Source organism: Cetorhinus maximus, chromosome 9, assembly GCF_964194155.1.
Source record: "Cetorhinus maximus chromosome 9, sCetMax3.hap1.1, whole genome shotgun sequence".
In the NCBI taxonomy this organism is placed as follows: Eukaryota; Metazoa; Chordata; class Chondrichthyes; order Lamniformes; family Cetorhinidae; genus Cetorhinus; species Cetorhinus maximus.
Window position 1 is genome coordinate 47,094,093 of NC_135887.1, and position 27,648 is coordinate 47,121,740.

At 39.2% G+C, this 27,648-nt stretch overlaps 1 protein-coding gene across 24 annotated transcripts in view; it reads right to left on the reverse strand.

The window, feature by feature from the left end:
* Positions 1-27,648, reverse strand: part of LOC144684632 (protein-tyrosine sulfotransferase 1-like) — a 70,660-nt gene that overhangs the window by 42,070 nt on the left and 942 nt on the right. For 7 of the 24 annotated variants that reach the window (XM_078548691.1, XM_078548690.1, XM_078548689.1 and 4 more), the window contains exons 2-3: positions 25,576-25,882; positions 4,111-5,067 (exon numbers count right to left, since the gene is read on the reverse strand). In XM_078548691.1, the coding sequence (XP_078404817.1) occupies positions 4,111-4,967 (857 nt within the window). In that variant the 5' untranslated portion in view covers positions 4,968-5,067; positions 25,576-25,882. The other 17 variants (XM_078548679.1, XM_078548683.1, XM_078548680.1 and 14 more) reach the window with 16 other exon arrangements.

Consider the following 27,648-nt stretch of genomic DNA (forward strand, 5'->3'; position numbering starts at 1 on the left):
TGACTTCTCTCTTCTGATGCATTCCTGGTGTGGCTTTGAAGCTCATTTGCCATTCCCAAAAACATTCCACCTACCAGATGCAGAATATTTCAGCTGGTTTACCAGTTTTGGCAGCAGTGCCCACTTCTGTCTCATTTGCTGTACTAGATTGGTCACTGAAGTGCATATTAGTGTTCTGACACTAAGCTAAAATAGTCACAATAGATATTACTTGGTTTCAGGTCAGATTTTAATTACATCATATTCAACTTAATTACACAGCACAATTTTCTCATCACCTTCACCAGAAGTATTTTTTCCTTCCTTAAAGTGATGACCCATGCTTGGATGCTATTCCACTAGAATCATATAGTGATTTTGGTGCATGACCCTTAATAGCAAACATTAAGTCAGCTATTTAGCCAAGGGACTTTGATGCCAATGTCAATCCTCAATGATCATTCAAACATGATAGTGATTAGGAATGCAATTTTGGCTGACTTCTTCCCTTAGGCCACAATTCTCTGGTGCATTGTGTTGAGACCTGGTCATGTGTAGGGAGAGGATACATTGCTTGTTTTCTCAAAATATGTAAGCATCTGTATAAGGAAGTGGTGCCATAATATGCTCTTTAGACTGGCTTAAATTTGTTTCCAATCTCAAGTGGTACTCAGAGGCAACAAATTCTAGCAAAAAGAGAATATAATCAGTCATGTAGTGCTTAACAGTTCAAGAAAAGCACTAGCAGAAGCCTGGGAGCAAGTTCTGTGACACAGGAAGATGGAGATGTTGGAGAGAAGTTATGCTCTTTTCTGCTGCATTAAGCATCCATCAAAAGTTCTTCTGCACTGTACATGACACATGGGAGCTGGAAAGTATTTTTTTTTTACTCATGCCAAAAATCCGAATGAAACAAACAAGAACCCCAGGTTAGGTTACCAATTCTGATAAAAGGTTAACCTGACATGACAGATGTAGTCTGATTTGTTGTTTATTTCCAACATTTTTTGTTCGTTTTAATGTCTGTTTGCAATTTTCCCCCTTTTTATTTGTAATTCTCTTTTTTTTTTATATAGAGTGGCATCACAGTGAGAGTTTAACTAAAAGTTTAACTTCAAGTTATGATTTATACTTAAAAACAAATGTTAGGAGGATTTTTTGATCTGATTAAGACAGGTACTGCATGTGGTTAATCTAATCTATTTTTGCACAAGTCAAAACCAATTAGTTGGGTCAGTTTTTTAATATTATGCTGGTGTTGGCTTTTCACAGCATATATGTTGTACAAACTGTAGCAAAACCATAATTCAAATTATACCATAAGCTTTCAAACTGGAGTCCTCATACCATTTGTGAGCTGGAAAGGGATCCCTTTCCAGCTAAGAGGTCATCAGTTTCTATCTGATGCCTTATGAATGTTAATTTTTGTATGCTAAAATGTTTCTGCAATGATAACAGTTTCCTTTTGGACAGCTGATACTTTTAGGAGTTCATACAAGAGATTGCCAAGAGTGTATGGATATTAGTAGGAAGCTAAATGAGGGGAGCTAAGAATGGACATTCTAAAGTTATGGGACCAGATTAAGGTAATAGTGTGCCGATTTTGTCAGCTAACTCACTTACCTCAGCCAAAAGGCCTGGAGTTCAAGTCTTCATTGAAGACTTGAACACTTAAGCTGATACCTTAGTGCAGTACTGAAGCATTGCTTTATCAGAGGTGCCATTTTAGCACGAGATGCTAAATTCATGACACTGTCTCTACCTGTTCAGGTGGATGTTAGAGATTCGTTGGCATCATTCAAACAAGAGGATGAGATCCCCTGGCATCCTGACCAAAATTTCTCCCTTCAATACCAAAAGCAGATTAATTGCTATTATTCTGTTTGTAAGACGTCACTGTATGTGAATTTGCTTCTGCATTACAGGACCTACCGACATACCCTTGACTGGAAGGACTGCAAATGAGCTTTAGCACTAATTTCAGAGTTGAGAGAAAAAAACCACAAGGGTTTAGCTACCCTGATGCTTCTCTAGTTTGGTGTGTTTCAAACAAGCCAAGAGTCTATACTCACTTTAACTGCCAGTACAAGAGTTTTGGCTGAGAGAATACTTCAGGAAAAAGTCTGCCTAATAGACAGTGATCTTAGGCCTCAACTCGTCATTGACTGCCTGAAGTAATAGGAAGAACTCAATGACATAACAAGATGAAGCAATATGCCAGGTCTTCACTTCGTGCTTATGCTGCTTATAAGCTCATCTCATCAACATTTTGGATGTTTACAAATGAAGAGTAGAGCGCCATTTTCCAACCAATTTCAAAGGAGCTTATCAGAAACTGGATGTGGAAGAGACCAACTGAAGATTTTTCAGACATATATGCCAGCTCATCTAGACCACAGGTATCCTAAGATAATGCATGAGTGCTGAATAGGATGTCACAAGGCTCTCATATTTTACAGTCATATTCCTTGATTGAGAAAAACTGGTTAGAAGAGGGCAATTCATTCCAATATATTCTGACCCATCTGTGGCACTCCTTATGGACTTTATTAATCTTACTGCTGATTTCCAGTTTTGTGACCTAGGGTAGTTGGCTATGAAGTGTAGTCCTGTCAAAAGGTTATGGTGGAATCTGCTATTAAAATTGCACATAATTTAAAGTTAGCATATAATCTAAAGACTTGCATTTATACACTGCATTTCATAACATCAGAGAATTCCAAACAGCTTTCAGTCAATGTAGTAATTTGGAGTGTATTCTCTGTAATACTGTAGGTAATATAGTGTTGATTGTGCTGATACAGTGCTCAAATGAATTTCCAAAATGCAACTGAAGGCCTGTTTATAACATTTTTGCTGAAATTTCTGTGAGAGTTCACAGGTCTTACAGCTTGGGTGTAAATAGGATAGTCACATTTTGGAATTTCACAACTTTGCTACAGGAAGATCTTGGTATGTTTTACATAAAGTAATATTTTTAAGTTAAAATTTTGCTCCCAAGGGGTTAATTGCTCTGAACAGGAGGACTGGAAGATATTTATGCAAAGCAAAAGAAAGTTGGGGAGTCATGCCTGAGATAGTAAGAATTTTTTAACAAAAGGATCAGACAATTATGCTGATATGGCTCCTTTCCTGAACATCACCCAGACTTGTTAGATTTAAGTAATCGTATGTTTTAACAAACAGCAGAGCTCAGTTTGTAGGGACCATCACATAGGAAGCCAGGTGGTAGTTAAATGCAAGTCTTATTGGCCCTTTGGACAAGCAGCCAGTGGTTAAGTGACAACTTAGGAAAATGAGAAGCAAAGCAACATTAGCTCAGCAAAATAATACAGAGTTCTGCATTGTGCCTCTGGACATACAATAGCTCTCAAATAAATTGGTAAATGTAGAATTCACAGCGAGGTGAAAAATGAGGAAGGCTAGCATGGAGCTCAAAACTGAAGTGGTACTAAGGTAAAGTAGTATAAAGTTATTGTGAACAAAATAATGTGCTCTCTTGGCAACTGCATACTGGTTTCATTCAACACCTCGAGAATGGTGTTATACCAGTGAAATACATTGGAGTGCTTGGGGTTTAATTATGGAATCTGAAATCCATTCCTGAAAACGGTTAACAAGCTTTTAAATTGTAAGCAGATCAAAATTACATAGAATGGAAAGGGAGTGCTGAGCTTGGACTACTCCAACTGAGCACCAACATATTAGATCAGATAGTCCTTTTACACTTTACATTTAATGTCAGCTCAAATCAAGATAAAGTACAAAAAGAGCTTCACATCCAGAACTATTTAATCAAATTCAAGACCCAAACATAAGTTCAGGAAAAGTATCATTACCAGAATCATGTGGAACAGCACTTTGTGCCTTAAAAAAACAAATACCTTCAGATATATTGGAAAATTGAAATAAAAGGACAAGTATACAATAAGATTTCTGAATCTTCAAGTATTTCTTAATAGTACCCTAGCAACCACAAGAATCATAGGCTGGGGATCTATCAAATGTCTTGTACAGGACAAAATTATATGTTTTGCTTTGTGTTTCGCTGGTTATAAAATGAGATAATACAGTTCTGCAAATTGCTTTTCACACAACTTATAAATGAAGAGAATGTAAACATATACTTACTTAGAAAGAGAAACACCTCCTGCTTTCCCTATCATTTCTTCATGATGCAATACTGCTGTATTCCAAGGAACACCTAGGAACTTCAGAACATTCTTCATCCAAGTTTCAGGATGCAAAACAAGTTGTTCATAATGTACTGGTAAACACTTATTAAATCCAGTTTCCAAACACTGGTTATACATGGTCTCAATGGCACGGTTCCATTTGGTCAGGCAGTCTCTGTAACTGCTGAGGTCAAATCCTGCTATGGTAACTTTCCGAGTAATCATGGAATGTACTGAAGCACGCCCATCCCGTATCATTAGAATGAATTTGGCATTGGGAAAAATTTTACTTAAGTAAGTCAATGATTTGAGAGCAAATGGATCTTTATTGCATAAGTAAGTAGCAGGTTCTCCATGTTTAACAATAATTTCTAATAAAAAGGCTTGCATGGCTGAGTCTAGCACTTCATCTGTAACACCAGCTTCATCCAATCGTTGTTTTTCTCGGCCAGATCTGCTCCACATTTGCTTCATTGCAAGGATTCTAGGAATTACCCGGGTTTCTTCCCCACAGCGAACATCAGGATGGGCATCGAGCATGGCTCTCATGAGTGTGGTGCCACTTCTTGGTACTCCTCCAATAAATATTAATGGCATGTCTTTGTTGTAAACCAGTCTACTTGAACTGTTTTTGAATCCAGGTTTTGAAATGTGACTTAATGATCTGCCACTATCTAGAACGTTTGGATGCTGCTGGGTTTGCTCTTCTACTCTATGGTGGCATTCTATTGCGTAACGGCCAAGATAAAACACAGTTAGTGAGCTGATCACTAAACATGCTAATAGTAAGTTCTGTTTTAATTTGCCTATCATTTTGAATATCACTATGATAGTTATTGATCCAGATTTCAAAATAGTCCCTTATAATTTCGCTTTTAAATCAATTCCAAGGCACCAAAACTGGAAAACATATCTGAAAAAGAAAACAAAATGTCAATGAAAACTCTATGATATTACACCTACAGATACGTCTACAAAAGTACTTCAGAAATAAAAACACTTCTGTAATACTTTCAGTCCTACATCAAGCAATTGAAAACTTACCACCTTAAATTGACAAACAAGCTGTCTTCAAATTACTTTCCACTGCAAACAAAATATTTGCTAAGAATGAAGCTGAATTTCTTTTAACCCACTTTAAAAAATAAACTTGATTTAAGCATGCTATCAGAACATAAATCTAAGGGCTCAAAGAAACTAGCTGAGATCGAAAGTATATTTTTAAAATCTGCGAGGAATGAGGAATTTGTTCATAATGCTTATAAATCCCTCTCTTTTATTTTGTACAAGCAGAACAGCTGGTGCTACTATTTTGTTGAGAGATTTGTTGGGTTGAAATAATGACAATGTCATGTTTTGTTCTTACAGTTTAGGTCACCATCCAAAAGCAATACCATTTTAATATACTGGGAAAGGCTGTATTCATATTAACTTAAATAATGTTTATAATATTTGCTCCACCTTTCTCCTAAATATAGTATGATGATTTGGTTCCACAAGATATTCAGTTGTACACAAACCAATCCCATGAAGTACATAATTCGTTCACTTCCAATAAAATTAGCTGCTAGAAGAACTCTCTAGCTACGCAATAAATGTTAACTTCATCCTCTTTCAAATGATGATTAATCTGCAGAACATTGTCAGCATTCATAAAAGCTGTTATATTAGGATTTTAAGAGACCACATTGTGTGGTAGCAATGGCAGTGAAACTCTCCAGTTATGCAATGTTAACTTTAATTGTCATCTGAAAGAGGTTAATCTTCAGAACATTTTCAGTATTCATAATAAAAGCTGTTATTTTACAATTTCAATGGCCTGGATTTTGGGGTAGCAATGACAGTGAAGCTTAGTGCTCGTTATCAGTACTCCTCTGAAACTGACAACTTGCACACTTGTGGAGGTTAAACTTGGAAATCCAGAGATTCCATGAGTGATTCTACATTTCTCCATAGGGTGTGCTGTTGAAGTCATTAAACTGACCAGAACATACACTTCTATGCTGTTAATCTCACTGTAAAAATCCTTAAAGTAATTAAAGCTTATCAAAATGAGGTGAAACTTTTTTTTTTAAAAATGAGCACTAATTATCAACTTTGTGTGTCAACAACTTTTCTGGCCCTGAAAATCTAATTTCTCCACTATGATAAAATACTTCCACTTTTAATAAAAGTTTTTTTTTTAAAAAAAAGCTGTATTTAAAGCTTCTACCCCAATCTTATGTGTGTGTCACATGCTTTATTCTGTGCTCTGGAAAATGATATTACAAAGTAAAAGATAATCAGTGCCTTTAACTTCCTGGCTTGCTGTGTGAGAATACTTCAATGTGATTGGCTGTTGACCTTCCTTGATTAGGCATCTAGCAACAATGAGGAAGAGTTCCCCTTATTTTGGCTCAAGTTTCAAACTGGCATTGGGAAAGGTGAAATCCACATCACAGAGATCTTCAATCTTTGTGGGCAGCTTAGAGGTCACTGGCGAGAACCATTACTTTGCCACTGACTGCAAAATCTGGACCATTAAAATGGCAGGTTTTAATAAGGTGGAAGAGTACAAAATTGACACTATATATAGGTAATGTAATCAAAAAGGAGAGGGGAGAAGCAAAGACTACTCCAAAGAAAGCATGTTCAAAAATAGTGAATTAACCCATCCCTTAAAATTTAAACAGAGCATCTGTGTAGTAAGCCAAAAAATGGTAGAAAACTGTGTACTCTGTTCCCAACCTCCATGCAATTGCAGGGAAATACCGAACGGAAATTACATGCTTCATCACTCCGGATAAGAGGGGGATCCTAGAGGAAAAAAAGGTACCCATTCAGTCCTTGCACAGCATTTAGTAGTCAATTTTAGGCAGAGCAGAAGCCTGGGAATAGGATGCGCTCCCAATCAGCTATAGGTCATGCATGGAGACCCAAAGCAAAACAACTTGAATTAATATAGTGCCTGTGACATAGTAAAACGTCCCAAGTTGCTTCACAAGAACATTATAAAGCAAAATTTAACACAAGATGATAATAGGGCAGATAACCAAAAGCTTGATCAGAGATTTGTTTTAAGGAGCTTCTTAAAAGAGGGGGTGGGTTTAGGGGCAGAATCCCAAAGGTTAGAATCTTTGCAACTGAAGGCACTATCACCAATCAGGAATGCTCAAGAGGCCAGAATTAGAGCAGTGGAACTATCTCAGAGGGTTGTAAAGTAAGAGGGGATTAGAGATAGGGAGGCACAAGGCCATAGAGGGATTTGAAAATATAAAGACAAGGATTCTAAAATTGAGGCATTGCTTAACCAGGAGTCAAGAGTATCACAGAACTTTTACAGTGTGGGAGGCCATTCAGCCCATCACGTTTGCATTAGTTCTCTGAAAGAGCATTCTACTTAGTCTCATTCCCCTGCCTTACCTCCGTAACTTTGCACATTCTCTCTTTTCAGATAGCCATCCAATTCCCTTTTGAATACCTTGATCAAACCTGCCTCCACCTTTTGCCAATTATTTTGAATCTGTGCCCTCTGGTTCTTGATGCTCCCTTGAGTGGGAACAGTTTCTCACTATTTACCCTGTCCATACCCTCAAGATCCTCAATACCTCTATCAAGGTCTCCTCTCAGCCTTCTTTTCTCCAAAGAAAACAGTCCCAACCTCTCCAAACTATCCTCATAGCTTCAGTTCTTCATCCCTGGAATCATTCTTGTGAATCTCCTCTGTACTCTCTCCAATGCCTTCACATCCATCCTTAAATATGACACCCAGAACTGGACACAGTACTTCAGTTGAGGCCTGGTGTCTTATAGAAGTTCAACATGGCCTCCTTACTCTTGTACTCAGTGCCCCTATTAATAAAGCCCAAGATACTACATGCTTTATTAACTGCTCTCTCCACATGCCCTGCCACCTTCAATGACTTACGAGCATATACACTGAGGTTCTTCTGCTCCTGCGCCTCCTTAAGTTTCTCCCTTTATTTTATACTGTCTCCCCATATTCTTCATGTCAAAATGAATCACTTCACACTTCTCTGCATTGAACTTCATCTGCCAATGGTCTGCCCAAACCATCAACATGCTTATGTTCTTTTGAAGTTCATCACAGTTTTCAACATTTCCAATCTTTGTATCATATGCAAATTTTGAAATCATGCCCTGCACACCACAGTCTAGGTCATTAATATGCTAAGTGCAAGGGTCCCAACACTGACCCTTGGGGAGCTCCACTACAAACTTTCCTCCAATCTGAAAAACATCCATTAACCACAACTGCTTCCTGTCATTCAGCCAATTTCTTATCCAAGTGCCTACTCTCCCATTTATTCCATGAGCTAGAATTTTGCTCAAGTCTGATGTGTGGCACTGTATCAAATGCCTTTTGAAAATCCATGTACACCACATCAACAGCGTTTCCTTTATCAACCTTTTGTTAACTCCTCAAAAAACTCCAGCAAGTTAGTTAAACATTATTTTTCCTTAATTAATTCATGCTGTCTTTCATTAATTATCCTGCACTTTTCGAAGTGACTATTGATTTTGTCCCGAACTATAGTTTCCAGAAATCTCTCTACCACTGAAGTCAAACTGACTGGTCTGTAGTTGCCAGCTTTATCCTTGCACCCCTTTTTGAACAAGGGTGTAACATTTGCAATTTCCCAGTCCTCTGGCACCACCCCTGTGACGAAGGAAGACCGGAAGATTATCACTACTGCCTTTGCAATTTCCACTCTTTCACTTCCCTCAGTACCCTTGGATGCATCTCATCCAGTCTTGGTACCTTATCAATTTTAAGTAAAGATAGCTTTTCTAAAGCCTCCTCCTTCTCAATTGTAAATTCTTCTAGTGTACCAGTTGCCTCCTCTCTCACCTTGGCCTGGGTAGCATCTTCTTTCTTTGTAAAGACAAATGCAAAGTACTCGTTCAATACCTCCGCTATTTCTCCTGCCATGCAAGGCCACTTTTTTATTCCGAACCGGCCCTACTCTTTCTTTTACCACCCTTTTATTATTTATATGCTTATAGAAGACCTTGAAGTTCCCTTTTATATTAGGTGCCAGTTTTTTCACTTCTCCTCTGGTCCTTCTACATTCAACCCGATTCTCCCTAGTAGTTTCTACCTGACATCTGTCGTACACTCTCTTCTTTTTTATTTTCACCTCCCCCTCTCTCGTCATCCAGGGCGCTCTGGATTTATTTGTCCTACCTTTCCTCTGCAAGGGAATATACCTTGACATTGCCTGCAATATTTTTTCTTTGAAGGTAGCCCATTGTTTAGCCACCATCTTTTCTGTTAACATTTGATTCCAACTCAAACAACTCTGAAGGGATGAGAACACATCTAAGTTGGTTTTCCCCAAATTAATTATCCCTGCTCTGGATTGTTCCTTGTCCTTTTCCACAGCCTGTCTCCTCACATGTCCCTTACTCCAGTCAGAGGACACAGGGCAATGGTTAAATGGGATTTGGTGCGATTAAGGACATGACAGCAAAGCCTCTAGCTTATGGAGGCAGAATGTGGGAGGCCAACAAAAAAAGTGTGTTGGAGCCAAGTATAGGAGGTAACAAAAGCATGGATGTGGGTTTCAGCAGATGAGCTAAGGCATGGGCACAGTCAGGCAATGTTACAGAGTTGAAAATAGATGGTCTTAGTGATGGCATGGCTATAGTCAAAAGCTCACCTCCGGGTCAAATATGACATCAAGATTATGTTCAACCTCAGTTTACAGGGAGAGGGATGGAGTTTGTAATGAGGACTACAATGGCTTAGATCTTTGCAATACTTGATTGCAGGAAGTTTCTGTTCATCTGGGACTGGATGACAGACAAACAGTCCAATAATTTAGAGATAGTAGAGGAATCGAGAGCTGTGGCGGTGAGGTAGAGCTGGGAATGAAATAGAATCTCCCAAAAAATTGCCTCATGTGCTTTTTGATATTCTGTTAGCCATTGTTTACTTCCAACTCCTAGATTATGGAGGATTTTCTACACAAGTGAAGAGATACTCAAATATTATTGACCAAAAGAGGCAGGTTAATAGAATTAATTGTCTTTTCATCTTCTCATCATAATTAGCCGATGTGTGTTCTCAAGTGGAGAAATGCAATTTTTTTTTATTCATTCATGGGATGAGGCCCCTTGTTCAGCATTTAAGAGTCAATCACATTGCTGTGGGTCTGGAGTCAGAGTGTAGGCCAGACCAGGTGAGGACAGCAGATTTCTTCCCCTAAAGGACATTAGTGAACTAGATCGGTTTTTATGACAATGGTTTCATGGTCATCACAGACTTTTAATTCCAGGTTTTTTTAAATTGAATCTGCCGTGGTGGGATTTGAACCCAGGTCTCCAGAGCATTACCCTGGGTCTCTGGAATACCAGTCCAGTGACAATGCCACTATGCCACCGCCTCCCCCATAAATCAGGCCTTTTCCAAAAACTGATCATTTTGCTTGTTTCTTAAATAACTACAAGTATAACGTGAATCTGAACCATACAAATTAGGAAGGTTCTAGGTTCTACTAGCAATAAGGGTACAACATTTAGTCTCCGCTAGAAGGCAGGAAAGTGAAAGGGGATGGGTGGATAGGAAGCAACCCACTCCCAAACACTATTTTAAATCACTGATTCACAATAGAAAGTGCATTTCTGGATATCGATCCAGGGCAGATTCAGTTTTGGCTGAGAGCGCCAAAATCAGTTTACATTCATGTCTGGGCCCACAGAGAAAGATTCATCAATTGGATAAGGTACCAAAAGGTACTGCAAATCACCTTCTTCAGGATACCAGGACAAAAAAAAATGGGTAGAGAAAAAAATACAATCCATCAGTTTTCAATTGAGTCACATTAATCCACAAATGTCACTTCATTCATATATATCACTGAATTGGTCATGCCCAATTAACATCCATGGAGCAGGCACACATCGTTATTACTACAATTCAAGTAAACCAATATGCTGTGGGAATATTAAATCAGGTGGCATAACATCTACAGTTTAAATGAAAAAAAAGGCTATTACATGTAATTTCACCCTTTAAAAATATAGGAATTGCCTTTGAACATATCTTCCAAAGCCATATTTTATGCAAAACCATAAGATCCAGAATTAATTTTCACATGAATACCAGCTTTTAATAACCTGGGCATCTAGTGCACAACTTATGCGCCAAATTTACTAAGCAACAGTAAAACTACAAGTCTGATTTATACATGGTCATAATTAGATTAGAATTTATAATACTAGAATTTTTGTGCATACAAATCCCTGCACTTATTTCCATTCCATCGTTGAACAATTATTTGTATCAGGTATAATATACTGATGCAGGTTTTTTGAAAAATTGCAGCCCACCATGGTGACTACATCAAAACAACTTACAAAAAGAACAAAATTCTGTAGATTGATGGAAATTCTTGGCAAGCCTAACCTCAATTGTGATGATAAACAACTTCAGTTATTCTACAAGTAAACCAAACATCCAGAGATGAAATATGATCACCTTATTTAACAGAATTCAGGAAAAAAATCATCTCTGGACCCAGTATTAGCCAAAAGTAAATCAAATAAACAAACTGGATGAAAATCATACTCAGTCAATCTTCAACAAAGTTGTGGCAAGCTATATCTGTCGAGCACCATGGATACAGAGCTGAGAGATGCTGGTTTTCAACTAAGATAGCCAACCATATTTGCTTAGCAACACAAGCTGCTGCCTCGTTTGAACCTCATAGTTACTCAGCTCAGAAGACAAGAGTTTCAATAAACAATTAGCCATCAGTTGTTGAGCCATGGCTCTTGAAGGTTGCATTCGGGATGCTGCTTAATAATTTGCAGAAGAACTAGCTTCCCAAGTTCAGTCAATTTTACCATACTTAAAAGTTTGATCAATGCCTCTTGTTAAATATGTCATTATAGTAACCCACATGTTTTGCATTGCCTTTTCTTTCGTATGACATGTTGAACACTGTGCAAATTACACTCAATATCCTTCCCTGGCCATCTCTTCCATCATATGAAGACTGTGTTGGTACCCTGATTGAGAATTTTATCCATCACACTCCATCTAAATCTTCCTTCCTGGACTTTATATTTGATGATGGGCTGATCATAGACATTGATTATAACCAGATGACTTCCAGAACTACCCCAGAATGCGCTTCCTGGGCACACTAGTATTCAGTACAAATATCATCTACAATTACATCATTGCCACTGAACTTTGTGCCATTGCAACCACACACAAAGCACATACGTCCTGCATAACAAAGAATGTAACAATCAAGCACCCTTATGTTAGCTCTTCAAATCTGAACAGTCTACTCATCACCATAGCAACTTGGGACTACTTCAAAGCTCTGCTAAAGGGGGAAACTCCATACAAGATCAAAACCCCATTGGAAAAAAGTGCAAGAAATTGGCGGCAGGCTAAAAATATCCCTTTCACTACTTTCTCACAGGAGGTTAGGAAATGGCAGAATATAATTTCAGACCAGGCTATTCGTATTACATATACAAAGTTATGCTTCAAATTCCTGAAATTCATGAAGTAAAAACCTACGGCTATTCAACTGGAGCAGAATCTGAACTACAGAATATAATGCCAGTGCAGGAAAAGGAAACAAAGCAGAGAATACTCTTTTAGTATAATCAAGATCTAATTGCATTTCACAAGTACATAAAACCTTTGGTTGTTAAGTGTCATAAAATGGAAAGGGCTGTTTACATTGCTGTACCAAACACAGGTTTTAGTAGCTGTTCTGGCTGTAGCATTGCTGGTCTGACTTGAAAGGTTACCATCTAGAAAACCAAAAAGTTATAGCTACATAGTAGATTAGTGCAGAATACATAATTATAGGAACATAGGACTTAGGTGCAGGAGTAGGCCATGTGACCCTTCAAACCTGCTCCACCATTCCATAAGATCATGGCTGATCTGGTTGTGGTCTCAACTCCACTTTGCTGTCTGGCCCCATAACCCTCGACTCCCTTGTCTATCAAAAATCTGGCTAATTCTGCCTTGGATAAATTCAATAACCCAGTCTCTACTGTACTTCTCTTTCCCAGAAAGCAGAGACTAACGACCCTCAGGGAAAAAAATTCTCATCTCCGTCTTAGAAGGGGGGCCTCATTCTTAAACTGTGTTCCCTAATTCTAGTCTCCCCCACAAGTGGGGACATCCTCCCAGTATCCACTCCTATCAAGTCCTCTCAGGGTCTTATATGTTTCAATAAGAACACCTCTCATTCTTTTAAACTCCAATGGGTATAGGCCCAATCCATTTAACTTTTCTTCATAAGAAAGCCCTTCATCCCAACAATGAGTCGCGTGAACCTTCTCTGAACTGCTTCTAACACAGTTACATAATTTTTCAAATAAGGAGCCCAAAACTGTACACAGTGCTCCAGATGTGGTCTCAACAAGGCCCTGTACAGCTGCAGTAAAACTTTCCTACTTTTATATTCCATTCCCCTTGTAATAAACAACAGCATTCCATTTGCCTTCCTAATCACTTGCTGTACCTGCATACGAACATTTTGTGATTCATGTACCAGGACACCCAGATCCCTCTGTACCACAGTTCTGCAATCTCACCCCAGTTAATTAGCATACTGTTTTTCTATTTTTCCTGCCAAAGTGGACAAGGTGACCTTTTCCCACATTATACTCCATCTGACAAACTCACTTAACCTATCTATATCCCTTTGCAAACTCTACCTCCTCTTAACTACTTACTTTCCAACTTTTCTTGGTATCATCGTCAAATTTAGCTAACATACATTCGGTCCCTTCATCCAAATTTTTTGGGTTGCCAAACCGAAAAAGACCCATTTATCCCTATTATCTTAGCTATGAACATGTTTCAATGTTTATCTTAAACCTGCAACAAAACACTATCTAAAAGATGAAAAAAAAATCAAAAATATATGGATGTAAGAAATATATTCAGTAATATCTGACAATATCAACTTGCTTATACTTGATTAGTCAATTTAAGGCTATTTAGCTTGACAGGTTGCCAAGTCAAATGAACTCCAAACTGAATTTTATTTATGAATAGCGAGGTGTAAACAGCGAACCAATTAAAAAAAATCATGTGCACCAAAACTCAACCTTGTGCTTTGAATTCTCATGAAAACTTCTCCTTTTATTAAACATGCATATTTTCATCCTAAAATATTCCATTATACTAGAAAGGTTTAAAAAGTTGTGTCAAAATGTAGGTTAGATTACACTGCCCCCTGATCTATCAATGTGACCACAATAACATAGCTCCTACTGGAAACACAAAATTAAAATTCTGAATTTGATTTAGCTTTGACCTTCATTATCGGCAGTGGTCATCATATTTACAGAACTCCCTCATCGTTAAAGGTGCAGTACTTTGGTGAAGATTGAAATGACCTAAATCCAATATATAGATATTTAAATATAATTTTCTTAAAGAATACAATTCAAATACAAGAAGAAACTAGATGACATGCTTTTTCCAAAAAAATATTTAAACAATAGTAAAGATGCAATGTTCACAACTAGCAAGATAGACACGTTTATGAAGTTGGCAGATAATGGATGAATGGAGGCATTTATCTCTTACATTTCAGGGTTAAAAGACAAGTACTTTGAGCTTTGATCCCTACATTCACATGCTCAATGGTATCTCAAATTGAAGATGATACCTAAAAATATATTTGTACACTAACATAAGTATGCACTGTTGAAAACACTCTGCAATAGCAAGCTAAATACGTGTCAGTACTGGATAGGAAAATAAACTATTAAAAGTGTATAAACACATCTGCCACATAAAAACAAAGTGCAAATGCTTAGAACTTCAAAACATGCGACAATACATTAACAATCTGTCACAACCCTGCATTTAAAAAACTTTGAACGTTGTAAATCGAAGTCTCAGTTGTATTCAAGTAATAAGAATGTTTCAAATGATACCCAAGAATTTACTGCAGCGTGAATTCTTATTTATATATGTAAAAACAAAAAAACTGCGGATGCTGGAAATCCAGAACAAAAACAGAATTACCTGGAAAAACTCAGCAGGTCTGGCAGCATCAGCGGAGAAGAACAAAGTTGACATTTCGAGTCCTCATGACCCTTCAACAGAACTAAGTAAAAATAGGAGAGGGGTGAAATATAAGCTGGTTTATGGTGGGGGGGTGGGGGGAGAGTTGGTTGTAGGGACAAGCAAGCAGTGATAGGAGCAGATAATCAAAAGATGTCACAGACAAAAGAACAAAGAGGTGTTGAAGGTGGTGATATTATCTAAAAGAATGTGCTAATTAAGAATGGATGGCAGGACACGCAAGGTACAGCTGTAGTGGGGGTGGGGTGAAATAAGACTAAAAGGGCATGAAAGGTATAGATTTAAAAATAATGGAAATAGGTGGGAAAAGAAAAATCTATATAAATTATTGGAAAAAACAAAAAGGGAGGGGGAAGAAACGGAAAGGGGGTGGGGATGGAGGAGGGAGTTCAAGATCTAAAGTTGTTGAACTCAATATTCAGTCCGGAAGGCTGTAAAGTGCCTAGTCAGAAGATGAGGTACTGTTCCTCCAGTTTGCGTTGAGCTTCACTGGAACAATGCAGCAAGCCAAGGACAGACATGTGGGCAAGAGAGCAGGGTGGAGTGTTAAAATGGCAAGCGACAGGGAGGTCTGGGTCATTCTTGCGGACAGACCGAAGGTGTTCTGCAAAGCGGTCGCCCAGTCTGCGTTTGGTCTCTCCAATATAGAGGAGACCGCAATGGGAACAACGAATGCAGTAGACTAAGTTGGGGGAAATGCAAGTGAAATGCTGCTTCACTTGAAAGGAGTGTTTGGGCCCTCGGATGGTGAGGAGAGAGGAAGTGAAGGGGCAGGTATTGCATATTTTGCGTATGCATGGGGAGGTGCCGTAGGTGGGGATTGAGGAGTAGGGGGTGATGGAGGAGTGGACCAGGGTGTCACGGAGGGAATGATCCCTACGGAATGCCACCAGTGGGGGTGAAGGGAAGATGTGTTTGGTGGTGGCATCATGCTGGAGTTGGGCGGAAATGACGGAGGATGATCCTTTGAATGCAGAGGCTGGTGGGGTGATAAGTGAGGACAAGGGGGACCCTATCATGTTTCTGGGAGGGAGGAGAATGCATGAGGGCGGATGCGCGAGAGATGGGCCGGACACGGTTGAGGGCCCTGTCAACGACCGTGGGTGGAAAACCTCGGTTAAGGAAGGAGGACGACATGTCAGAGGAACTGTTTTTGAAGGTAACATCATCAGAACAGATGTGACGGAGGCGAAGGAATTGAGAGAATGGGATGGAGTCCTTACTTCCTAGAGCTGTACCTTGCGTGTCCTGCCATCCATTCTTAATTAGCACATTCTTTTAGATAATATCACCACCTTCAACACCTCTTAGTTCTCTTGTCTGTGACATCTTTTGATTATCTGCTCCTATCACTGCTTGCTTGTCTCTACAACCAACCCCTCACCACCCCCCCCCAACCACCTTAAATTTCACCCCGCTCCTATTTTTACTTAGTTCTGTTGAAGGGTCATGTGGACTCGAAACGTCAACTTTGTTCTTCTCCGTCAATGCTGCCAGACCTGCTGAGTTTTTCCAGGTAATTCTGTTTTTGTTTTGAATTCTTATTTAGGTTACTTGAAACACTGATGGCAGTGCAAATGTTTATGACATGAAAAAAATTTCATGAATTGGAGTTCCATTTAGTGAATAACTATGTAGACTATCGTTCACTTCAACTTAAATTAACTAAATTAAGAGTGATTTGTGTACAAGTAGCTACCTCAGTACAGGCACTCAAGTTTGATTCTAGTTTTAACCGCAGGTACTGTGCACCTTTTAAGCAGATGTTTCTCTTGATAGAAATGTTTCTCTTCATGCAAAACTAACAATTCAAATACTTTCACTGAAGGGCTCCCCAAAGGTTCTTTTTGAGAAAAAAAGCCTACTTTGTCGACAGCCACTTTTTGATTTTCAAGTGCGACGTTTTGGTTTTTGGGAGCTCCCTTTTTCATTTTCATTAACCCCTTTTTTAGGTGTTGCAGTCTTGGAGGGACATTACCTTCTGCATTTGTCTTGAATTTTTCTTTAGTGTTTCCTTCTTTAGACAGGTAAAGATACCAAATGGAAAGATTACACATTATGAAATCATTCATTCTTCAGGAAAATTCAAGTTGTTCATAATAATTGTGCAAACTGTTAAGATTACAAAAAAAATGGTTTGCTGAAGCCCATACTAACAACAGAACATGACCTTGCTAGATTAAATACATCATAGGCAGGGAAGCCTCAGTAAAGGGACAAGGTGTCACCACACATGGGCTAAGGTTGCCTGCCATCTGAAAAGTCTCTGCTCATCACCTAAATACAATTCCCAATTTACAATAATAAACTAAGGTCAGATTTATCTCAAATTCCAACTATTTGATGCAATGAAATAGAAATCAGGCATAAGACCAAGTGAATTTCTGCATGTTTCATTACTTCTTTTCTCATTTGTCAATGGCTGCTCACCCACCATCACCACAGGATTATCCTCCACAGGTTCCTATGATCTTTAATTACTATCCATTGGATCCTATAATCACCACCCCCACTGACCTTCTGCCCTGCTGCTGTCCTTGAAGACATTCCGGTACAGGCAACTCCCCTGGGACCGATCCTGGCCTCGTTACTGGGTTTCCAGCCGCTTCCTCCATCCTCTTTCTCCTGTTTCTTTTCGGCCTCCCACAGAAGGTCAAATAGGTCGGATTCATCATCCAGGATAACTGCTCCTCAATCTCCAATCACAGGTTCCCGCCCTCCTGATCTTCCAATCATAGAATCTTATCTCTGCAGGAAGTGCAAGATGGGAGGAAGGGAACTTGTGATTGGGGGAGTTAGAATGGCGAGCATGGGAGACACAATCTGCGACTGAAAGAGCAGTTCATTACAGATTCTCTCTCTCTCCCACATGCGCCGCTCCTCCGGTCAAACACTACATTATTTTCCCACTCTCCCAGACACCTGTGCCTACAATTGTTCATCCCCATTTGGACTATAGAGCGGCCATAGTATAAGCTGAGATGTACGGCGGTGACCTTTCTTGAATTTTTCATCCCCTTTGATTTATTGCAGGCTTTGAGAGGTTGAGGACGCACTCACCCATCGAGTATTTTGAATCCTGATTCTCAGATAATATCAACTCAATTGAATGGCAATAATGAACTGAATTGTGTCCAAATCTAGGATCATCACCAAAAAGATTCATCCCTCTGTAAAAGGAGGAATTTTTCCAGAGTTCCCCAGAATAGGTAGAATTTGGTAGATCAGCGAGAAAGGCGAGAGGGGAAAACTAAGGAATTCTAGACTAGTTAGCCGAACATTCATTATCGGAAAAGTGCTAGTCTGTAATTAAGGTTAGGGTGACTGAACATGTTGGAAATTTTCAGCTGATCAACGAAAGCCAACGTGAATTTTAAAGGGTTGGTCATGCCTAACAAACTTGACTAACAATTTTTGAAAACGTGACTAAAGTAGTAAACAGGGAAATGTAAAGTTGAAGCTCATGAAATTATAGGTAAATTATAGACCTAGTTAGGAAATTAGTTGAGTAGAAGGTCAGAGTTGGGATAATGGGCAGATATTCTAAATAGCAGGATTTGACTAGTGGTTTCTCACAGGATCTGTGTTGGGCCCTCAACTATTTGCTGTATTCATTAACGACTTAGATAATGGGACAGAAAGCCATTTATCCAAATTTGCCAATAACACAAATATAGGTGGCACTATAAGCAGTTTAGATGGAAACAAAACCAAAAATACTGATAGATTAAGTAATTGCACACAACTATGGCAAATGGATTTCAGTGTAGACAAATTAGGGGTAATCCACTCTGGATCTAAAAAGGATAGAATACGGTACTTCCTGAATGATGAAAAGCCAGAAACAGTGGAGGTCCAAAGAGACTTGGGGGCCCAGGTACACAGATCATTAAAATCTCATGAACAGGTCTAGAAAATAATTAAAAAGACTAATGGATTGCCAGCCTTTATATCTAGAGGACTAGAATACAAGGCGATAGAAATCATGCTTCAGCAGTACAATGCCCTGTTCAAATCACACCTGCAGCAGTGTGTGCAGTTCTGGACACCACACATTAGGAAGGATATACTGGCCTTGGATGGAGTGCATTTGCCAGAAGGCTACCTGGACTCCAAGAGTTAGACTACAAGGAGAGATTACACAAACCAGGGTTGCATTCCCTGGAATTTTGACAGTAATTGGATGATTTGATCAAAGTTTAAGCTATTAAGGGGAACAGGGAAGGAGAAACTACTTCCACTAATTGGAAATGGATTATGGGTGTTGGAAGTTTAAGTAATTTTAAAAAAGGATCATGAGATGAGAGGGTTGTCCTATGGTGAGAAGCTGTGTAGAATGGGCCTATATACTCTGGAGTTTATAAGAATGAGAGCTGATCTAATTGAAATATAAGGTTTTAAGGGGGCTTGAAAGGTGAGAGGCTGGTTCCTTGGTTGCAGAGTCTAGAATTATGGGGCATAGAGTTGAGGTTAGGGTTTGGTCAATTGAGATTGAGCACTCCATCCAAGATACTGTAGGAGACTTGCTCATGTTGCTGATTGGTCCATAGTGTCAAACAGTTAACATGGGCCAAACAGGTTTCTAATTGCATGACATTATTCAAAGGAGGAGGAAACTCAAAAGCACATTAAGAAATGGGAGAAGATAATACAGCCCCTTTGAGCCTGCTCAGTCATTTAATGAGATCATGGCTCATCTTTGGCCTCAACTCCATCTTCCTGCCTGATCTCCATATCGTGATTTCCCAATTGTTAAAAAAAACTCAGCCTTGATTATACTCAACAATTGAGCATCTAGAGCCCTCTTGTGTAGAAAATTCCAAAGATTCACAACCCTCCTAGTGAAGAAATTCTTCTTCATCTCAATCGACCAAACCCTAACCTCAACTCTATGCCCCATAATTCTAGACTCTGCAGCCAAGGAACCAGCCTCTCACCTTTCAAGCCTCCTTAAAACCTTATATTTCAATTAGATCAGCTCTCATTCTTTTAAACTCCAGAGTATATAGGCCCATTCTACACAGCTTCTCACCATAGGGCAACCCTCTCATCTCATGAATCAGTCCAGTGAACCATCACCATGTCCCCTCCAAGGCAAGTATATCTTTCCTTAGCTAAGGAGACCAAAATTGTGCACAGTACTTCCTCATTCTTGTACTTCAATCACCTTGCAAAAAAGAAACAGGCCATCTACTTTAACTGTTGCAGTGTTTATCCCATTTGATTTATGAGGGACCTCGCTAGGCACAAAATGGTTGCTATAACTGACCACACAAGAATGAGTGCATTTCTCAAGTAATTAATTGGTTGCGAAATATTCAATTACATTGATGTAATAAAGTGCTAATCCAAATTCTCTCTCCACTGAGCTAACTACACAATGTTAACGGCCAGATTTCAACAAAAATGCGCAAGGTAGCATTTTATTTAGCCACCTTAACTTTTCTATTTTTCGTTTTTTTCCCCTTCACCCACATAACCAGCTACTTGAAAGGATAGATGCTGTTTTTCTGCTTTGGTCAGTTTAAATCTCGTAGCCTTTGAATATGGGCACACGTCCAAGTTTCAATCCACTCAACCTCTGTCCATCATGACACTTGTCTTACTCTGCCTCACTGCCCAATTTCAATAAGTAGCTTTTAACACCTAAACCACAATGACTGCATTATAGTGGATAATTAGCCTCCAAGATAAAAACATCAGTTTGCAAATACTAGAACAGTAAGCACTGATGGTGATATTTAGTTGTATAAAAATTAAGGTGTTTGAAATGAAAGATAATTATTGCTTGGAATTTCTCCAAGATCTCTCTGGAACTGTGATACGAATGGTGAAGGTGTGTCCCCATGGCATAGAGATGTCTCATTTAGAAAATAACTTCCCCACCACTGCTACCCTATGCTTTTCTGTTCTATTTTTTCATTTCAAAATGAAGCTGAAGTTATCCATCTCCGCATATTAGAATAAGAGGCATATTGGAGTTACAGCTTTAACATCTGCCTCAGATTCTCAAAATTAGATGTCTATTAACATTTTCTTTATATAAACGTTAGCAATTAAATTTCAAAGCATTATTTAAAATTACAAATCAAATGCTATAGCTTTCAGAAATTATTCCTCAAGTTTAAGTGGACTCAACACTTGATTTGTCTTCTCAGCAGAGACTTTGTATAGAATAAAAGCAAAAAACTGCGGATGCTGGAAATCCAAAACAAAAACAAAAATAAAAATACCTGGAAAAACTCAGCAGGTCTGACAGCATCTGCGGAGAGGAATATAATTAACGTTTCGAGTCCGTATGACTCTTCAACGGATTCTATGCTTTGTATAGAATGCCATTTAAAGCACAAGTATCCAAGCGTTTTAAGCTGTGGGCCACTTGAATACTAATCTTGAAGCATTGTGGGTCATGTATAGAATTAAATAAATATTCACATTAACTTCCATATATGGAGCTAATGTTAACAGATCTCTTGATGCTCTGATTTGATATTTATCCACCATTGAGCATTAGTCATAAGAATAGCCCTTCCCAAGCTGCCAAGCCCAAAAAATTCCAACAAATTTGCAAAGTAAAAGAGCATAAATAGTACAGAATTGCCCAAGCTTCATGGGTCACATTGTCACGGTTTGAGGTTAAATATGATCTACGGGCATAGTTTATACACCCTAGGTACAAAATGCAACAGCAAAACTTAAAGATCAAAATATTGTTTGGAAATGCATAAAAAGCAAAAATATATCACAAATGCAGTTTACAATGAACAGTGCTCATGAAATTGTCAGGCGGGGGTCAGACTAGAGTGATTTCGGTGTATGACAGCAGCCACTTTGCTGCTACAGGTTGCCAATGATGAAAGGCTGGTTGTTTGGCAAAGTGCCAAACAAACAGACTGGCTTCTCCTGGCTGGTGGTGCCAAGCTTCTTGAGCGTTGAAGCTGCACCCATCCAAGCAAGGGGAGAGTATTCTGTCACACTCCTGAAGTGCCCAGCAGGTGTTGGAAAGGATTTCAGGAGTCGAAAGGTGAGCCACAGAACATCCAATCTCTGATTTGCTTTAGTAGCCATGCCACTTATGCAGCTGATCCAGTTGAGTACTAGTCAGTCAATGCTGGTCACCCACCCCACGAGTTTATTGCATTGAATGTTAAGGGGAGGCAGTTTGGCTCTCCTTGTAAATAGTTATTGTCTGGCACTTTTGTGGTGCGTACATTACTTGCCACATTATCAGCCCAAACCTGAATATTGTCCAGGTTTGGCTGCATGCAGCTATGAAGTGCATCAGTGAGAAAACGTGAAATGAAGGTGAACGCTGCAATGATTAACAAGCAGCACAACATGTGTCTTATGATGGGGGAAAGATCATTGAAAAAGCAGCTGAAGATAGTAGTATCTCAAGCCCAACTTGGAGGAACTCCTACAGCAATTTGGAGTCTTTAACATAGTAAAATGTCCCAAGGCTCTTCATAGGAGTGTTATCAAACAAAATTTGACACCAAGTCACATATTAAGACAAGTGTACAAAAGTTTGGACAAAGATGCGTTTTTAAGGAGTGCCTTAAAGGAGAGAGGTAAAAAGGTAGAGATGTTCAAGGGAGGGAATTCCAGATGTCAGGGCTTAGAGAACTATAGGCGTTGCTGCCAATATTGGAGCGATTAAAATTGTGGGTGCCAAAGAGGCCAGAATTGGAGGAATGTGGGAATCTGGGAGGGTTGCAGGCCTGGCAGAGGTTATATATAGGAGATGGGGAAGAGCAAGGCCATGGAAATATTTGAAAACCAGGATGAGAATTTCAAAAATTGAGGCATTGCCAGAACAGAGCCAACCTAGGTCAGTGAGCACAGGGCTGAATGAGGCTCAGCATAACTTAAGATATGGGCAGCACAATTTTGGATGAGCTCAAGTTTACAGAGGGTGCAAGATGAAAGGTCAGCTAAGGAGAATTGGATTAGGTGGTGCAGAGATGGGTGATGTTAGCCATTCACCGTTTGCAAACATACTCACCCAAAATAGCTACAATTAGTCAAAAAACATGTGTTAACTTCAAAACAAGCTCCTTCCACTTCTCTCTTGCATCCTGTTTAAATTTACAAGCAGCATAACTAGCCAATGCCAGAATTAGTACTACTTACAAAATATCCAAACACATCCAGCCACTATTACTTTCACACATCATTAACACTTAGCTTGTTCCTCAATTCTTGCGAAAGCAATCACAACTGCAACTCAACAGCTAACTAGTCATATATTGTTTAGTATAAAATGGCAGTATACTGCAGAATACTGGAAATCTGAACAATAAACAGGAAATGCTGGCAATACTCAGCAAGTCCAATACCATCCACAGAGAACGGTGGAAATATTATTTTGTACTGAAAACTAGTTCAGACCAAGCTCCCTTAGGTCAATGTAAATTCTCAATGTTAAATAACACTTTCTACATAGAAACTAGATAATATGCATGCATCAACATAAAAACTAAAACCACAAAAAGCTTGCCAATGATTTAATCCGAGTAAACGAATAACCCTTTCCAGAAATTCTTACATACGGATCAGCATTTCAAGAAAGATAATTGCCAGTCTACAAATCTTTCTACCACAGCTGTTTCATCATTTAGCAATCCAGTCTTCACAAAAATAACACTATCATTAGTTGAAGTTAGACAAGTAGACTATACTTAGTGCAGTCAACATTTGAAATAGGATAACTAGAGAACACTGCGTACTTTAATAGTTGGGAGTGAATTAAAAACTGCAACTTCAGGGCTTCAGACATTATCATAGCATAGTACAGCACAGCAGCACTCCAGTCAGCCCATCAATGCTGTGCCAATTCTTTCAAAGGGCAATCCAATTAGTCCACTCCCCAATTCTTTTTCCTTGCACAGTAACATTTATTCTTGTTTGTTCAAAACCCATGGAATCTTGTGGATTTATTCTCTTTGCAAGTGTCTTGAATATCAAACTTTGTTTACTTTAAAACAGAACATTATTGGTCCCTAACCAGAGCTTATCAAAAGCTTGGGGGTCTGGTCTAGGATCATACAACACATCCACATTCAATTCCATCTGCCATGCTTCTGCCCATTTTACCATCCAGTCTATGTCATCCTCAAGCCTATAACTATCCTCATCACTATCCACTCTACCAGGTTTCAAACCATCTGCAAACATTAAAACGCTGCTCCCTATACTTCAGTCTAAGCTGTTTAGAGAAGTTGGAAATGAGTAAGGGACCAAAACTGATCACCCCTTAGGGGAGCACAACTGCAAACCACCTCCCAGTTCATTTCATTCCTTTTCTTCCTGACACTGATCCAATTTCATGTCCACACCTCCAATTTCCCCTCAAGTCTACTGGTTTCCATCTTAACATGATTCCTGTGCAACACTTTGTGAAATGCTTTCCAAAAGTCCGTAAATACACATCCTTAATACTACCTTGATCAAGCCTCTTCTCCTTTGCTTCTTTAAACAACTGCTCGTGCATTCCATCTGGATCATGTGACTCACTAACTTTCAGTCAGGCTAATTCTTTGTAAACCTTCTCCATCAATTACTATTCTATCCATTATTTCCATCTGCTCCTAATGTACTACTCACATCAACTTATTCTGTAAAGATAGGTGCAAAATACTCAATTTATGCTTTAGCCATGTCCTCTGCCTTTACATGAGGATGAAAGCTTTAGGATGAGGCTCATTGAGAGAATGCAAAGGTTTACCAGAATGGTTCCAGAGATAAGGATTTTAGCTACAAGGTTAGGTTGGGCAAGCTGGGGTTGTTGTTCTTGAAGCAAAGGAGATTGAGGGGCCATTTGGTAGACATATCCAAGATTGTGTCAGGTTTAGATAAGGCAGACAAAGAAAAGCTGTTCCCCATTTGCTGATAGTACAAGGACTAGGGGACACAGATTTAAGGTTTTTGGACAAGAGATGCGGGGGAATGTGAGGAAGAACTTTTTATTTCCCTGCAGCAAGTTGCAATGGCCTGGAGCTCACTGCCTACAAGGGTGGTGGAAGCAGAGACAATCAATGATTTCAAAAGGAAATTGATAGGTACTTGAGGGAAATAAACTTGCAGAGCTATAAGGATACAGTGGAGAAATGGAACTGACTGGACTGCTCTATAGAGCCAGCAATTGACTTGATGGGCCAAATGGCCTCCTACTGTGCCATAATGATTGAGTCTTTAGATCCTTAATAGGCTCTTTATTTTCCCTAGCTAACCACTTAAACTTTATATGTTTCTAAAATATTTTAGGGTTCAATTTAATGTTGCCTGCTAATCTTTCCTTGCAACCTTTCCTCCCATATTAACGTTCTCAATTCTTACCTGTACTTTCCAAAATCTTCCTGGTTAGTAACCAAATCTTGCTCCTGATATTTGTCATAAGCCTCTTTTTTCTGTTTTGTTTTATTTTATTTGACAGTCAGGGCTCATTAGCTTTGGATGCTCTACCTTTTCCCTTCCAAATTATATTGTGCTCAATGCTGGCTCGATGATTGCCCTAGGAGCACACTCCACTTGCCCTACTTTGTTTCACAGAACCAGATCCAACACTGCTTGCTTCTTTCCTTGTTGACCTGGGGTATATACTGATCGATAAAGTTCTTCTGTACACAGAAATTCCTCTCCTTCCCTGAAAAACAAAATTTAAAATCCATTTATAATATAGGACAATCATGAATGTATTAATTCTTGGTAATTCATTTGTTAATTAGTAACATTTGCACCAAACAGCTTTCAGGTAATGACCATCTCCAATAAAGGAGTCTAACCACCTCCCTAGACATTCTATGTAATTACCCTTGCTGAATCTCCCACCATCAACATCCTGGGGAGTCACAATTGACTAGAAACTTAACTGGACAAGGCACATAAATATTGTAGCTACTAGAAGGTTAGAGGCTGGAACACCTTTCCACCACCAAGGCAATAGTCAGGAGTGTGATGAAATACTCTCCACTTGCTCCATCAACATTCAAGAAGCTCAACACAATCCAGGACAAAACAGCCTACTTGATCAGTACCCCAACCACCACCATTCACTCCCTCCACCATCATCACAGACTGGCAACAGTGTGTACCATATCCATGATGCATTGCAGCAACTCACCACGGCTTCTGCGACAGCACCTTCCAAACCAGTGACCTCTATTGCCTAAAAAAAACAAGGGCAGCAAATGCATGGAAACACCACCAACTGCAAGTTCCTGTCCAAGTCACACACAATGTTGAATTGGAAATATATTACCACTCCTTCATTGTCACCGGATCAAAATCCTGGAAGTCCCTACCTAATGTCATTGAAGCAGTACTTACACCACATAGCCCACAGTGGTTCAATAAAGCAGCTCACCACCCCCCCACCCTGTGTTCGAGGTCAAATAGGGATATACAATAAATGTTGGTATTGCTAGAGATGGCCAACTCCAATGAATGAATTTTAAAAATAATTTTTCAGTTCCAAGTTCCACTTAAAAAAAAGCAGCTCACCATGTCATAATTATTAATCCTTAAAAGTGGAAGTAACCACACAGTTGAAGTGCTTATGCCAAATATAAAAGCTACGAGCAGCAAGGGATAAGAAAGAAGTACACACAATAAGTACCATATACACACACAAACAAATCTTTCTAAACTGCAAGTCATAGGACTGTTTTCACTTCTAAGAAACTATCATTTATTTTCCAGCATTTACTCGTCAATTTTGCCCCAAGAATCCTCAAATCAATAAGAAATGTACAAGAATATTCATTACAACAAATAAACTAAAGCTTGACAGCCAAGCTCGCACCAAAATGCAGACCTGTCGATCACAAACTCAGTCAAACTGGATTGTTCATTTAGAGTAAATATAATTATTCTTCACATATTCAAATCAGAATTAATTTTAAACAGTATACTGACATTTCAAGAGGTGTGTTTTTATATGTTTACTAGAAGAAAAACACTTGCAGTAAAAGATTATGAATGTCTAATGGACATTTACCTAATGGCGATATGTTAATAAGCACAGCATTTGTTAAAATTAACATATATTACACTTACTTGCAAATAACCAATTTAAGATCACAAACCTACAAGCTGCAATTCCACATTAAAGTGAAACTGAAACAAATGGGGAAAAATTCGCAATGAGGAAGAGACCAGGTCAGTCTGATCAACTCCCATCACAATCAACAGGGTTCAGGAATTGGCAGCAGCAGGCAAAAACAAAAATAAACACACAGTTATTGCAGGTATCACGAAGTGGGGACAAGCCGGTGAGGGGAGGGGGGGGGGGGCGGGGGGGAGGAGAGTGGTGGTGGTGGGGGGAGGAGAGTGGGGGAAAGTGGTGGGGGTGGGGAGGGAGGAGAGAGTGGGGGAAAGTGGTGGTGGGGGGGAGAGGAGAGTGGGGGAAAG